The 15,608-nt window shown below is 35.3% G+C and overlaps 1 protein-coding gene across 1 annotated transcript; it reads left to right on the top strand.

Annotated features, from left to right (window-relative positions):
* Window positions 1–971: 971 nt before the first annotated feature.
* Window positions 972–14,126, top strand: stard10 (StAR-related lipid transfer (START) domain containing 10). The gene is made up of 6 exons (XM_048161600.1): window positions 972–1,643; window positions 9,047–9,194; window positions 9,276–9,379; window positions 9,754–9,871; window positions 11,935–11,987; window positions 13,524–14,126. Exons 1-6 carry the CDS (start codon window positions 1,470–1,472, stop codon window positions 13,749–13,751), a joined length of 825 nt encoding a protein of 274 aa, XP_048017557.1. The 5' UTR covers window positions 972–1,469; the 3' UTR covers window positions 13,752–14,126.
* Window positions 14,127–15,608: the final 1,482 nt, after the last annotated feature.

Genomic DNA, 15,608 nt, shown 5'->3' with positions numbered 1-15,608 from the left:
AGTCAAAGGTGACGGTCAGATATGTGCATGTAGAATAAATGAGATGCCACTGAAACTCTCAGGTGAATGTGGTTTGATGAAAAAAACATCTCCAAACCACAAACTTCCTGTGGTGTGTGTCTCATATCTTCTGCTTCGTGTCATGTCTTTATTATTAAATCCTACAGTGGCGGCATAAAGTATTTAAACACTAAAGTGACACTTTAATAATAGTTTTTGATTTTTAGTGGATGTATGAGGTCAGTTTCAGGCTTCTGATGATCATATTTGATACTTTTCTAATAAATGACGTCTGGATAATCAAGTAAACCTGCTTCAGTCCAGTTGAAACATTACTAACAATATTATCAAGTTATTCTTACATTTACTTGGTCAAAATCAGTAAAATTTCACAGCAAAGAGACAAGCTAAAGGTACAATTATACTAAACAGCTTTTTACTTGCTAAAAAGGACAGAGTGCATGTAGTAGGTTTTGTGCAACAGGTTTATCAGATCATTCAGAGGCTTTATAGGGTTAAAATCCTCTTAGTCATGAGTGTGTGTGTGTGTTATCTTATTTTACTCTCAGTTTTAAAATAGATAATTTCTATATATATTTATTATTAATTAACATGTTTGACAGCTACAGAAGCCTCAATCACCATCTCAATCCATTGATCATTAACCCTGTAAAGCCTGACTTATGAAATAGCTAATAGTTTGCATTATAATATTATTTGTCAGAATATGATCCATGTATAGTAACTGAAAATGCTTTATTATGCTCATCAGCCATTCCCACATTTGACATATTCATGCAAGTAGAAAACCTGCCAAACTTCACTCAATGCATCTTCTTTTTCTTAGTGTATAATGTTATTTTGCATGATCAGTGATGTCATTAAAAGGAGATATAGCCTAGAAGAAAAAAATCGATACATGCAAAATAGAGGTTATGATAGGAAGCTAACACGTCAGCGCTGTGCGGGTGCATGACGGTGGGCGGAGCTCAGCTGTCAGTCATGCGTGTGTTCGTGTGTGTGCCAGCGCGCACCCGCCTTTCCTCGTCAATGTAACGCGCACACACATACAGCGGGATGAAACAGCTGCTCGTGCATTTCACCGGGAAACGCGTTTGCGTTTATTATTTTCGACACACTCATATATGAGTTTATTTACACAACCCTCTCGTGCGCGTATATCTGGATATTTTAAACGCGCGCTTCCGCGCCGGCGCGCGACACACGCCTGCGGAAAACGCGCAGCATATGTTTGAACATCTGATGTGAATCAGGGATTCGGTTCAGAGAGAAACCGCCCGTGCGTTTCATGAGCGTCTTGTTTCATTACGCGACGCGCGTCAGATTCACCGGCCGCTGGAAACAATAAACTTAAAAGCAACTCTTTAAAAGCAAACTCTCCTGTTAGTCTCATATCAGGTTGTTATTCCCGCACCGGGAGCCGCAGGTTCAGCAGCAGCAGGAGGAAGATGATGATGATGATGATGTCCGGGGAAGAGGTTCTCATCCCGGACGACCGAGCCTTCAGCCGGTTCAAACACGAGTGTCAGTCCGATGAAGGCTGGAGTCTGACCTACAACAAAAGCAGCATCTGCGTGTGGATCCAAGTGCTGGAGGAGGAGAAGAGTTTACACAAGATCAAGGTGAGTGTTTGTGACGGACAGCTGCTCTTCTGCTTCATGGCAGGCCTTGCGTTTGTCTTCTTCAGCAGATTGAAACTGTTTCTGAAAGGCTGAGGGATCAAACTCATCAAGACTTTTCTCTTTAGTGAGCTTAATCACACACTAGAGATTCAGGAGTGAAGATGCTGCCATATATTAACCCTGTGAAAATCAGTTTATTGAAACTTCAGGGAAAATATAAGAGAAAAAAAGTTTGTGTATTTTATGTTGAGTATCATATTTGATACTTTTATGGCTCATATAGTATGAGAATATGGAGAAAAAACAGCTCAAGAGGCAAAAATATGCAATTTGGTTCAGATGCTGATTTTTATATGACATTCTAAAGCTTGTAATGTAAATCAATGAGATCTTTATAACAGTATATTGAAGACTGTTTTCATAAAATGCATATAAATATGAGTTGTCACTCTATATCTGCCAATAATATGTTCTATTATAATTCCTAGTTTCATAATCTCTGTAGTTTTAAAACATATAATGCGATGCAATACAATGATGAGTAAATAAACCTTCATCAAAAGCCTGATGATCATATTTGATACTCATTATTTTTCTAATAAAATGTTCTATAGATAATCAAGTAAACATACTTCAGTCCAGCTGAAATATTACTAACAATATCAAAGTTATTCTTTCATTTACTTGGCAAAAATCAGTAAATATTTCACAGCAAAGAGGTACAATTATACTAAATAGCCTTTTACTTGATAAAAAGGACAGAGTGCATGTAGTAGGTTTTGTTCAGATCATTTAGAGGCTTTATAGGGTTAAAATCCTCCACTGAAGGACTAGTTAGTCATGAGTGTGTGTGTGTAGGGACGTCCGTGTGTGTTTAACGGGGCACATCCGGGTGTGTGACGGGCGGGCAGGTTTATCCAGCAGGTGTTGACGCATGTGTACGGGTGTGTTTGCACTGTAACGGAAACCCAGCAGGATGTGTTTGTCTCCTCAAAAACTGAAAGACTGCTAGTTTAAGAGTCAGAGACGCCGCTCAACTCGCCACTGATAAAGCAGCATGTGAGAAGTTCAGCTCGGGTTCACAGTCTTGGATCTGTACGACTTTGTGTTTTACAGTCAATACCTGACCTTTTGTCTCTGTGTTTGCCCAAGGTTCTGCAGGAAACTCTGTCTAACATAACTCAAGGCCGGCGAGAGTTCATAAAGTTTAAAACCTGCTTGTTCAGGCGCTGGATTCTCACGCTGGTCACCTGAGAGCTTACCTGTGCTCCGGGAGACTGAACACGCAGTCATTTGAGCTTTGCACACACTGTCCTTTTGTTCCATTACAAAGTAGGAAGAAATGCATAAAACAAAGAAGCGGCATAATAATGAGTAGGAGAAGTAAAGCACCTGAGAGAGGAAATCAGGCCGAATGATTGTAGCTGTTAGCCAGGGAGCCAAACCCACGCTCATCTGACGGGATTTATGGTTCCTGTTTCACAGAGACGGAGACAGTGAACAGAGAAATATTGACCACATTTCAGTCTCGCAGGAAAGCAGCTGATAAATGATAGAAGAACCATTTTGGGATTCCCAGAGAACCTGTTAGTGAACAGTTTGCAAAAGAACCATTTTTGTGTGAAAAATCATGGCTTTATTAAAAAAAAAAAAAGGTTCTTTATTTGGCATTGATGATTCCATGAAGAACCTTTAACATCCATGGAATCTTTTCATTCCACAAAGTGTTCTTTAAAAAGGTTCTTTTGTTTTTTTCAAATGTTCTTCACACAAAAATGGTTCTTTTACTAAAAGGTTCTTTTGGGAACCTAAAATGTCATCCTTAATTGGCATTAAGTGTTCCATGAAGAAGATCCATGAAGCCACTAAAGGTTCTTTACTCTCTTAAAAATAAAGGTTCCAAAAGGAGGTTTTCACAGTGATGCCATAGAAGAACCATTTTTGGCTCCCCAAAGAATGTTTCAGTGGTCAGTTCTTCGGAAAAAAAAAAAAAAGAACAATCGAAAGAACCATTTTCCACAATAAAAAACGTTTTGTGCATTTCCATAGATGTTAAAGATTCTTGATGAAATCGTAGTTGCAAATAAAGAACCTTGATTTTTTTTTTTTTTTTTTTTTTTAAGTGTGTTCATACAAAAATTGTTCTTAAATGAACTGTTTACTGAAAGTTCTTTGGGGAACTCAGAATGGTTCTTCTATACTCTTAAAAATTCTTTATTGCCATTGAAGGTTCCATAAAGAACTTTTAAAATCCATAGAATCTTTCCATTCCACAAAAGGTTCTTTTGAATATTAAAATGTTCTTCATACTAAGAAAAACAATGTTTTTTTAAAGAACTAATCACTTAAAGGGAAGAACAATTTTTGGTTCCCTGAAGAACCTTTCAGTGGTCAGTTCTTTTTTTTTTTAAAAAAAAACATGTTTTTTCTTATTGTGAAGAACTTTTTGTGTATTGACAAGTTTTCACGGCTCTTGATAGAACCATAGTTGCAAATAAAGAACCTCTATTTTTAAGAGCGTTCACACAATAATGGCTTTTGTAAAGAATCCTGTGTGAAATGGAAAGGTTCCATGGATCATAATGGTTCTTTGTGGAACCATCAATGGCAATAAAGAACCTTTATTTTGTAAGAGTGTAGAAGAACCATTTTTGGCTCCCTAAAGAAACCTTAAGTGATCAGTTCTTAAAAGAACCATTTTGGCATTCTTAAAAATAAAGGTTATTTATTGGCATTGATGGTTCCATCAAGAACCTTTAAGATCTATGAAATCTTTCCATTGCACAAAAGGTTCTTTATTGTGGAAAAATGGTTCTTTAGATTATTAAAATGTTCTTTACACTGAGAAAAAATGGTTCTTTTGAGAACTGATCACTGAAAGGTTCTTTAGGGAACCAAAAACTGTGCTTCTATGGCATCACTGTGAAAACCCCCTTTTGGAATCTTCTTTATTTTTAAGAGTGTGTAAAGAACCCTTTGTGAAATGGAAAGGTTCCATGGATGTTAAAGGTTCTTCATGGAACTATTGATGCCAAACAAAGAACCTTTATTTTGTGAGTGTAGAAGAACCATTTTTAATTCCCCAAAGAACCCTCAAGTGATCAGTTCTTAAAAGAACCATTTTTTTCTTAGTATGAAGAACATTTTAATAATCAAAAGAACCTTTTGTGGAATGGAAAGGTACCATGGATTTTAAAAGTTCTTCATGGAACCTTCAATGCCAATAAAGAATCTTTTAATTTTAAAAGTGTAGAAGAACCATTGTGAGAACCTTTCAGTAAACAGTTTTTCAAAAATCATTTTTGTGTGAACACCCTTAAAAATAAAGGTTCTTTATTTGCAACTATGGTTCCATCAAGAACCTTTAACTTCCATTGAATCTTTTCAATGCACAAAAGGTTCTTTATACTGGAAAAAAGTTCTTTAGATCATTAAAATGTTCTTCACACTAAAGAAAAATTGCTTAGTTTAAGAACTTTCCTTTAAGAACTGAGCACTGAAAGGTTCTTTAGGGAACCAAAAATGGTTCTTCTGTGGCATCAGTCGATCAGATAGAGCTCAATCCCAGTGACATCATGATCTGGTGGTGTAGACATGAAATAATACCATCAATATGCATGGAAATGTTTGAATCGAACTATTTTCTCAAAAATATCTTGTGCAGTGCCATATTGCATGTGGTAAAAACGAACTAGTCAGTGGATGAAACTGAATATTTACTAAATATTTGCTGAAAAAAATCTTTTCGAACATATATCATCAAGGACAAAAAGACGATTATACTTGCGTAGCTGCGATGGCATTATCACATTCTCACACATATAAACGAATGTGAATCAGATTGCAATGCTTACTGTCCATATAACTTTCTGAATCTGAAATCGGATTGGATTCATTTAGATTGACGTGAATAAGTGCATGTAAACATATGTCATTCCCATCACCGATATATAGTGTCAGTGTGGAGTTTGTCATCTCTAATATCGTTAATGACTTTTAATTTGCAGTGAAAATTGACCCTCGCCAGTATAATGCATATTGCTCATTTGTAAGTTGCTGTGGGTAAAAGAATCTGCTAAATGAATAAATGTAACTATAAAATCTGCATTCATTTCACACTCACACATACACACGCGTGTGTGAGTCTGCTGACACGTGTTCCTGTGGGGAAACAGCAGTAAAGCACAATAACACAAAATGCTGAAGTGTGAGAATTACTCTATCGCCTGCAGACAAAAGGCCAGAGAGAGAGAGTTTAATTCAATAGATTAATATTCTCTCTCACACACATGCACAGTATGTCCTGTGACCTTTATAATAAATATCATTAACATTATCATCATTATTATTAGTAGTAGCTTGAGTAATGAACATTATCAGGTGTGAGAAAGATCATGAAATTGATGACAAGCGATTAATCTTCATGCAAATAAATGTTATTAACAATTTAATTGTCTTGAATTGAAGTTTACACACCCATAAATGATCATTCTGTCATTTCGTGTGACTTAGAAGGATTATTTATAAGTGTACTGTCCCTTTAAGAAGAGAGAACTTTGCATCATTTTTTGACTAAATGCCCAATATAATGTTGTATAAAATGACGCTTGAGTTTCTAGAAGTGTCTGCGTCACGTACTCACGCTTCAGATCTTCATTTAAAACTCAACATTTATAATGTTATCATTGAATGTCATGGTTACGTTTATCACGTTCTTCACGCTGAGCTCGATTGTATTATGAGTTTTTAGAAGAAATGGAGCATAAATGCTTTAACTGACCATTTATTGACACAGAAAACTAATGATGTAATGACTGAGACGAGCCCACATGAGTCACACGATCACCTCTCATGATCAGTGTGTGTTTGTTCTCTCTGTGTCAAACCCTGTCACGTGATCCACCTGAAGATACACACCAGACGCTTTAAAATGTTCTGGAATAAGAATGAAAGGGAAAGTATATGAAGATACACACTTCAAACCCGTATGACTTTATTTCTTCTCTTGTATACGGAGCTGGACGCTCCTCATTTACTCATTCAACAGCTAAACATCTCTCGAGTGTGAGGAAATGATGATGAATTAAATGATGAATGTTTTAGGTGTGTGTTTGAGTGAGTGAATAAGTGTGTGTTTGATATGGATCTTATATGAATATATATTTAGTGTGTTAGTGATGTCGCAGTGGTCACAGTGTGCGCTCTTGTGTGTGTCCGTACGGCTGATAATGTGGTTTTATTTGCATTAAATGTAACAGTAGTTTGAGTATTTCTTTATCTTCAGGCGCTTTAGTAAAATGTGACTCAGTACCTTGGAAGCTCTAATGTTGCTGCAAACCGATTCACAGCAGGAAAATCCCTTCCTCTTGTTGTTTACAGGTGTTTTCAGCTCATTAGCAGGTGAAACTCACAGATCTGTGTGTGTGTGTGTGTGTGTGTGTGTGTAGTTCTTGTTGATGATGAAACAATAGATGTCAGTGAAGAAACACACAATGGCTGTAGGCATCAAATAATGTGCTAGAACACACACACACACACGACGTGCAGCACAGCTCTGTGTGGGTGGCTGTAGATGTCAGATTCTCCTCAAAGCTGTTGGGCTTCCCCCGAACCATACACACACACACACACACACACACACACACACACACACACACAATCTGTCCTCCCACTCATGATGTTCGTCTCCATTGGAGCTTCAGGAAAATCCCACTCAAGCGTTTCTGTCCTTTTGTCTTTCTTCTACAGCGTGAGTGATTCACAGCAGAATGACCATTATATATAAAATCAAGTATATTTTGCTGGAAAGAAGGTTACTGTGTTATAAATTTTTAATTAGATGCAACTGAAATTTTACAATTCTTAATGCAAATTTTGATACCAGAGAGACATTAATACTAGGATATTATTAATATTTATGCATTTTATGGCTTGAAGTCAGTTATATTGTTCCGTTATTTGATTCATGTCATTTGCAGTGCATCATGGGAGTGGTTCATTCACTCATTAAAAAAAAAAAAAAATTAAATTGTTTTCATACAGACATGCAATTTAAGAATCACTTTTATAATATAAATTTTACGTGCAACCCGTTCGTTGGGTTAAAACAACTCAACCGCTGGGTTTGTTTATTTTTAACCCAACTTGGGTTGTTTTTAACCCAGCATTTTTTTTAGTGTATTGATCTCTGGTTTATCAATAGAATCAATTATTTTAGTATTATTTATATACTAATAGCAGCTAAAATTTTTTGATTAATATTTTAAATTAGCTTTTATTTTTATTCTTTGTTTTAATTTTAGTTTTTTTGTGTAATTGTTACGTGCTTTTGTCATTTTATTTAGTAGTTGTTGTTTTTTTGAACATTACTATTGAGGATTAATTTATTTGTATTCAGTTTTAGTAAAAAAAACAAACAAAAAAAAATACTATATATATATATATATATATATATATATATATATATATATATATATATATATATATTTTTTTTTTTATTTTTTTTTTTTTTTTTTTTTTTATTTTAATTTTTAATTTATTTTATTTCCTGTTCAGTAATTTAAGTGCTTCAACTTAACCTAAACTAAGTTAAAGTTTTTCATATTCTATCTTATTTTATTTAATAGTTTTGATTTAGTTAACGATCCGCTGTGGAAATTGTTCTGTATTTAAATCAGCGCATCTATACGTTTCCTCTTCAGTGTTGGAGGATGAAGATTTAGTGGATTTAGTGTCGTTCTCTCGTTCTTGTCGTTGCTCTAGAAAACGCAGGTGCTGTAGAGATGAGGTCTGCTTCAGTGGCCTGGATTAATATTTCACAAATCAGATCAGAATCATAATGACTGCAGCCTCATTTCACCTGATGTAGGTTATCACACACACACACACACACACACACACAGTTTTAGGGTCACGGACGCTTGAATTATCTCAGATGTGTGTCGAGCTTCATTTACTCTCATAGCAAAAGGCTTTTATTTTATGACAGCCGTGAGTATGATGTGGTGTCAGGGGAGGGGCGTTGTCCTTCTAGACAGCATCTGATTGGACGAAATGTTTGTGCATTATGACGTCACCAATATCTTGGTCCGTTTCCAGGCAGAGAAAGTCTGGGGGGAAACGTGTGATCCTCACACTTCTGTTCCTGAAGGTCAAATCAATAAGCAAAAGGGCAATAAGCACAAACTTTTAAAAATATGCAGCATTTATTTATACATAAAATAATAAAAATATTATATAATAATATTAAATAATATAAATATTCTGCTGTTTTTGCAGTAAGTAATAATGTTACAATATTACATTTTAATGTATATCTGCTTTTTTATCTCACTTCTGACCTCCTTGACCCTTTTGGCCGGTGATGCATTCTGGGTAATGTAGTTGTCCTGCTCTCTCCTCAGTGTCGGATGCAGTGTAAGGACATCCCATCCGAGACCATGTACGACGTGCTCCACGACATCGAGTATCGGCGGAAATGGGACGCGAATGTCATCGAGACCTTCGACATCGGCAAACTGACGGTCAACGCAGACGTGGGCTACTACTCCTGTGAGAGATCGCTCTTCACATGACTGAACATGACCGTTATTTAGCGTGTGTGAGTTAATGAGTGTCGCTCGTCCTCCTCAGGGAAGTGTCCGAAGCCGCTGAAGAACCGTGATGTCATCACCCTGCGCTCGTGGCTGCCGATGGGCAACGATTACATCATCATGAACTACTCCGTCAAACACGCTGTGAGTGTCACGACCTCTTCTGATCTGTACTAATGATGTGATGATGATCCTGTACAGATGAGTGTGTGTGTGTGTGTGTGTTCATGACGTTGTTGTTGGAGTCACATGATCACTGGTCATTGATCCGTCTGTCATCAGAGAGAGAGACAGGCTTGTTTTTATCTTCTCATTCTCTCACACACACTGACACACAATCAATCACACACACACAGGGGTCAGAGTGTCATTTTGATCATTATGGGATGTAGAATGAGAGCTCATAGTGTTCCTGTAACCATAGTGACGCTGTAGAGAGTCTCATTGGCTGAATTTGTGTGTGTTTTATTTGAACTGTAGATTGATTGATTAATTGTGTGTGTGTGTGTGTGTTTCAGAAATATCCTCCGAAGAAGGATCTGGTGCGAGCCGTCTCTATCCAGACGGGATACCTGATCCAGCGGACCGGACCCACCAGCTGCACCTTAACATACCTGGCACAGGTGGACCCGAGAGGTAACACACACACACACACACACACACACACACACACACACACACACACACACACACACACACACACACACACACACAAATTTTAAAATTTAAAAGACAGTTATATATTTTCATGTATAAAGATCTGATTTATACTGTGAAAAAATAGATAAATATGAAAAATATACATAAAATAAGGTTTGAAAAATATTTTGTTTCTATTATGTTGCATTGTTTTTTTACATTAGTTACAAGTTATGTATGAGTGTTCATTTTAATCTATTAATTTTTCTGTTCATTTAAATTTTATTGTAATCTATTTATTTTAGTATTTTTATTTATTTTTATTTTAATCTACTTTTTATAATTTATCATTCAAATTTTCATTATTCATTTATTTTAATGTAGTTTATTATTTTTTTGTTTTTTACATTAGTTGTAAGTTTTTATTTTAATCTATTTTTTGTTTATTCATTTAGTCTTTATTTATTTCAGTATTTTTATCTACTTTTTATGATTTATCATTTAAATTATTTATTTATTTATTCATTTATTTATTTTAATGTAGTTTATTATTTATATATTTTCATTTTCATATATTGTAATCTTTTTTATAATTTATTTTAACCAATTTTCATTATTTATTTTAATATTAATTAAATTATATTTTTAATATTATTTTAATATTAATAATATTAATATAAAGTTTCTTTTTTAATTTAAAGCTGCTGTCCATAACTTTTTTTTTTTTGTTCAAAATTTATATAACAAAAAATATTTATAAACTTTTAATTAGATGCAGCTGAAAGACATTAATACTAGGCTATGTATAATGTTTAATATTTATGCATTTTATGGCTTTAAGTCAGTTATATTGTTCCGTTATTTGATTCAAGTCATTTCCAGTGGGAGTAGTTCATTCACTCATTTAAAAAAAAAAAAATTAAATTATGTTTTCATACAGACATGCAATTTAAGAATCACTTTTATAATATAAATTTTACATGCAACCCGTTTTTTAATATATTTTATATATTAATATAAAGTTTCTTTTTTAATTTAAAGCTGCTGTCCGTAACTTTTTTTGTGTTCAAAATTTTTATAACAAAAAATATTTATATGTACAAAAATTATATAATGAGACTGTACAACATGAATCCATTTTGTGTTTTTGTCTTATCCTGAATCATTATGGTACACTTATAATAAGTGTTTATATTCGGACTATTTCAGACCGGACTGGTAGGACCCGCCGCAGAGTATCACAGTAACTGCGTGACTCGCCATAGACATACATGGAGAAAAGTAGCTCCGGCTACAATGTCCGCAAGACACGTGCAGTTCTGTTTATTAACCGCTAGAGGGCCAAAAATCGCAGACTGCAGCTTTAAAGGGTCATGAAACCCCCCTGTTTTCCCCTGGTCGTTCACACCTCCGAGTTGCAAAAACTCTGTGAAAATGGGCGTGTAAAGCTCTGGAAAAGTGGGGGGGAAGAGTGGAGAGAACAACCAATGAAACACAGACACTTAACACACTCATTATACAGAATAATGAATATTAATATATGAGCACGGAGAAAATGACAACAAACTCCCAAGCACAAGGGAGAAATGTGAACGGATATTTAATAATAGGCTACTTTGATTACGTTTACGAGCACTGCAGTCTGTAAATCAGTCTTTTGTCTATCAGAATAATCGTGTCGTCGCGTTCAGATAGGCTACACCACTGTATCCGTGTCCAGTTTGCACATATAATTCATTTGAAGAAGACTTGATGAAATATGTGTGCATAACTACACCGTGCTGGTTCATGTTTGGTGCAGGAGAATGTGTGAAATAAAAACTTTAAACATGGATACTTTATTCTGTATGAGCTATGTGATTTATTATTTTAATAATTTTTGACATTATTTTAACAATTGTTTATTTATTTATTTTTTTTTCATTTATTTTACTCTTATTTCTAATATTTATTTTTAAATTTTTAAATCTCTGCCTTCCAATCATCCTCATCCTCACAGCAAATCCCTGGATCTGATCGCTCACATCAACCTCAACTCTTCACTTTCTTCTCTCTCTCAGGTTCTCTTCCCAAGTGGGTTGTTAACAAGTCTTCCCAGTTCTTGGCACCCAAAGTGAGTTTCCTCCATACACACTCGTTCCTCCTGCTCTCTGACGCTTATTTGCTCTTCCATTTGTTCTTCATTTCTAACAGAATTAACCCTGAAACCTCACATAATGACAGACACGTGTGTGTGTGTGTGTGTGTGTGTGTGTGTGTGTGTGTGTGTGTGTGTGTGTGCTGAAATAGGTCATCAGTTTCTCAGGAAACAGAACAGATGAGTGAGTGATTGATAAATAGAGAGAGACGCAGTGACAAAAGAACATGTGAAATATTAAACACCCCGTCATCATGGACACACTCACTGCAGTTCTTGATTCACACGTGACGGTTCTGTGCAGAACTCTCGGGTTCTCAACGGTTTAAAGAACGTTTTATGCCAAAAAACTTCTATATAAGGAGAAACATCTTAAATACTTCCTTGTTTAATGGTTATTTCAATGGTTTCTAGTGAAAATGTTTACGAGCTGTTTAATTCATAAAATTTAATTACTATTAAAACAAAATTCACAGAATGATCCCGTGATGAAGCACTGAAGTTCTGAATATGATGCGTCTGTCGGAACACTTTAAGGTTTCATATTGAATCTTTTCTTCTGTTTGATGCAGGAAATCCACCTTTTGTAAATAAAGTTTCACTGTTATATAGATTTATTTCAAAAGAGCAGAAGAAAGACAAATATTTCTGAGACAGAAACTGGATTTGAGAGACTCCAGTGAGACAAAGAGCTGCAGTGTGTCTAAATGTGTCTGTGTGATTGAATTAGTGTGTGTGTGTGTGTGTAAGAGAGAGAGTATGAGAGAGTGTATGTGTGTGCGAGTTTGTGCAAAACTGTTTTATTCTTTTTATTTATTTTATCTAAATATTATTTAATTTATTTAATATTTATTTATTGTGACCATGTTTTAAAATTAATTTAAACCTATTTTTATGTATTTATTTTAATATATTTTATTATTTATTTATTTTAATAAAATTTTTCATATTTCAATTATGTATTTTTATTTATTTACCAAATATGATTTACTGTAATCATGTTTTATAATTTATTTTAATTCATTTACATTTTATTTTAATGTACTTTTTATTATATTTTTAATTTTTCATATTTAATTTTGTATTTTAATCTGTTTTATTTACTTTAATATTTATTTACTGTAGTCTGTAATCATGTTTTATAATTTATTTTAACCAATTTTTATTTATGAATTTCTTAAATATAATTTATATTATAATTTTCATATTTTATTTTGTATTTTAATCTTTTTTTTAAACATTTTAATATTTATTTACTGTAGTCTGTAATCATGTTTTATAATTTATTTTAACCAATTTGTATTTACTTTGCTTCAATTTATATGATTTATTTTAAACTACTTTTTATTATTTTTATTAATTTTTATAATCTACTTTAATATTTATTTCCTGTAATGTTTTATAATTTATTTAAATTTTTATTGTATTTATTTTAATAATAGTTTTCATTGCTTGCTTATTTATTTTCTAATCAGATTTTAATACAAGTTTGTTTGTGTGTGTCTCTGTCAGGCGATGAAGCGCATCAGTAAAGCGTGTCTTCGGTATCCGGAGTGGAAGCAGAAGCACAGTCCGGGTTTCAAGCCGTGGTTGTTCCCGGAGCAGAACCCGCTGTCCAGCGTCCCTCTGTCGGAGCTCTCCATCCAACACGCCGACTCTCTGGAGAACATCGACGAGAGTTCACTCAGCGAGAGCAAAGACGAGCGCGCCGAACACAGCGACGAGGAGGGAAACAACTGACACACACACACACACACACACACACACACACACACACACACACACACACACACACACACACACGGTTAATTATGATTTCATTACTCACAACACACACACACACAAACACCTTTGAGCGATTTTTGAGGTCGATTCCCTGTCAGATCAGCACATTTAAGCGCTGAATCCAGATTGTGATTTAATTCAGTTATGCAGATGTAAATGATTTTGAGTTATGAAGTGATTTCCCGCTCGACAGATCGACCCCTGACCTTAAGCACGCATGCAGATGCCACACTGGAACCGCTGAGTTGATCTGTTGTACGACACTAGAGTTCAATGAATGAATGAATGTAGTAACCAAGAATTAAAAACAAATTACTGCCTGTTTTTGGAGCCCTGTCTTGTGTCTTCTGTTTATTGCAACAAAAAACACGTGTTTGTATGAGATAAAGATGTCGAATCGACAGGAAAAAGGTGTTTGCAACACACTTTAATTAATGTACTGTAAAGTGTGCTCAGACTGGTCAAGATATCAAAATATGCATGAACTCAATATGAATATTTCTCATCATATTCTCCATATCTACATCCACATTCATTTTATATCTGTATACTCGTACTCTGATAAATGTTGACTCATTCTTCACTGTCACATTTGTCTCAGGTGTTTCTCGTTAACTTCATTAGAAGAGCTAAAGCAGACACAAATGAGTCAATAGTTGTCATAATGAAGGTGATGGATCTTCATGGTGAAGATCCATCATTCATCTGAGGGAAAGCTGAATAAACTCTCCAGTGGCTTCACACAAACTGTGACGTGTTTTGCATCAGAGAGATGCAGGAGAGTTTGTACTGCACATGCTCAGATGGATGTTCACACACACACACACACACACACAGCAGAACCTGTGTCCACATGCTTGGATGTGTTGTCGTGGCAAGTGGGAGGACATTTTTACATTGTATAAAACAGCAAAAGTCTACAATACTGCCGTATTTACATATAGATGAGTAATGAATGTGTGTCAGATTGATTCAACTCTTAATTCTTCATTGTCCGCATCATCAGATCTGTCGTCTTTCACACTGATAATGACTCTCAGACACATGATGGACAGAATGAGTGATTGAGAGTGTCATGATGGCAGGCGAAAAGTGGATCTATTTGCAGGGGGTTTATTAAACAAATGACCGTAAGAAAACCAATAACAAAGGGACACAAGGAATCAATGGAAAACACGGAACTGGGGTGCCCAGTCCTGTTCCTGGATATCTACCTTCCTGCAAAGTTCAACTCCAACCCTGATCAAACACAACTGAGCCAGCTAATTAAGATCTTCAGGAACACTTAATAATTACAGGTGTGTTTGATCAGGATCTGAACTGCAGGTAGGTAGATCTTCAGGAACAGGATTGGGCACCCCTGATCTACAACAAACATTACATCCGCCAAGATGCTGAAATGTGCATTCGATGGACAGTTTACTATCCTGTGAGGCCACAGGAGGGGATTTATGAATGGAAGTGAAGCGACGGAACTGACACTGGTAGGTCATGTGACAGTAACAACATTGTGGATGTACTGTAGTACGTTCGAATTTTATTCATACTACCCAAATTCATACTATATAGAACATGCTTTTTTAACGGTCGCAAAGTAAATTTAAATTCAAATGCAGTACCTACTCAGAACATGAATTCAGATGCAGCTAAGGGTTAAATATACACAAGAGGTAAGAAGCTAACAAGACACCTGCTGTGAACAGACTACAAACATGGCACAAAAACAGGATGAGCGTCTTCAAGAAGCTCCCTAGCAGACAAAACCCCAAAACAAAAGTCCAGATGGGTGGTGGAGTGGAAGCGGACCAGGCA

This window comes from Megalobrama amblycephala, linkage group LG16, assembly GCF_018812025.1.
Source record: "Megalobrama amblycephala isolate DHTTF-2021 linkage group LG16, ASM1881202v1, whole genome shotgun sequence".
Lineage (NCBI taxonomy): Eukaryota > Metazoa > Chordata > Actinopteri > Cypriniformes > Xenocyprididae > Megalobrama > Megalobrama amblycephala.
This window is presented reverse-complemented; position numbering and strand designations above follow the sequence as displayed.

Coding starts and splice junctions, on each gene's coding strand:
- stard10 (XM_048161600.1), top strand. CDS start 1,470: ATGATGATGATGATGATGTCCGGGGAAGAGGTTCTCATCCCGGACGAC. Junction 1,644..9,046: donor AGAGTTTACACAAGATCAAG/GTGAGTGTTTGT, acceptor CTCTCTCCTCAG/TGTCGGATGCAGTGTAAGGA. Junction 9,195..9,275: donor AGACGTGGGCTACTACTCCT/GTGAGAGATCGC, acceptor CGTCCTCCTCAG/GGAAGTGTCCGAAGCCGCTG.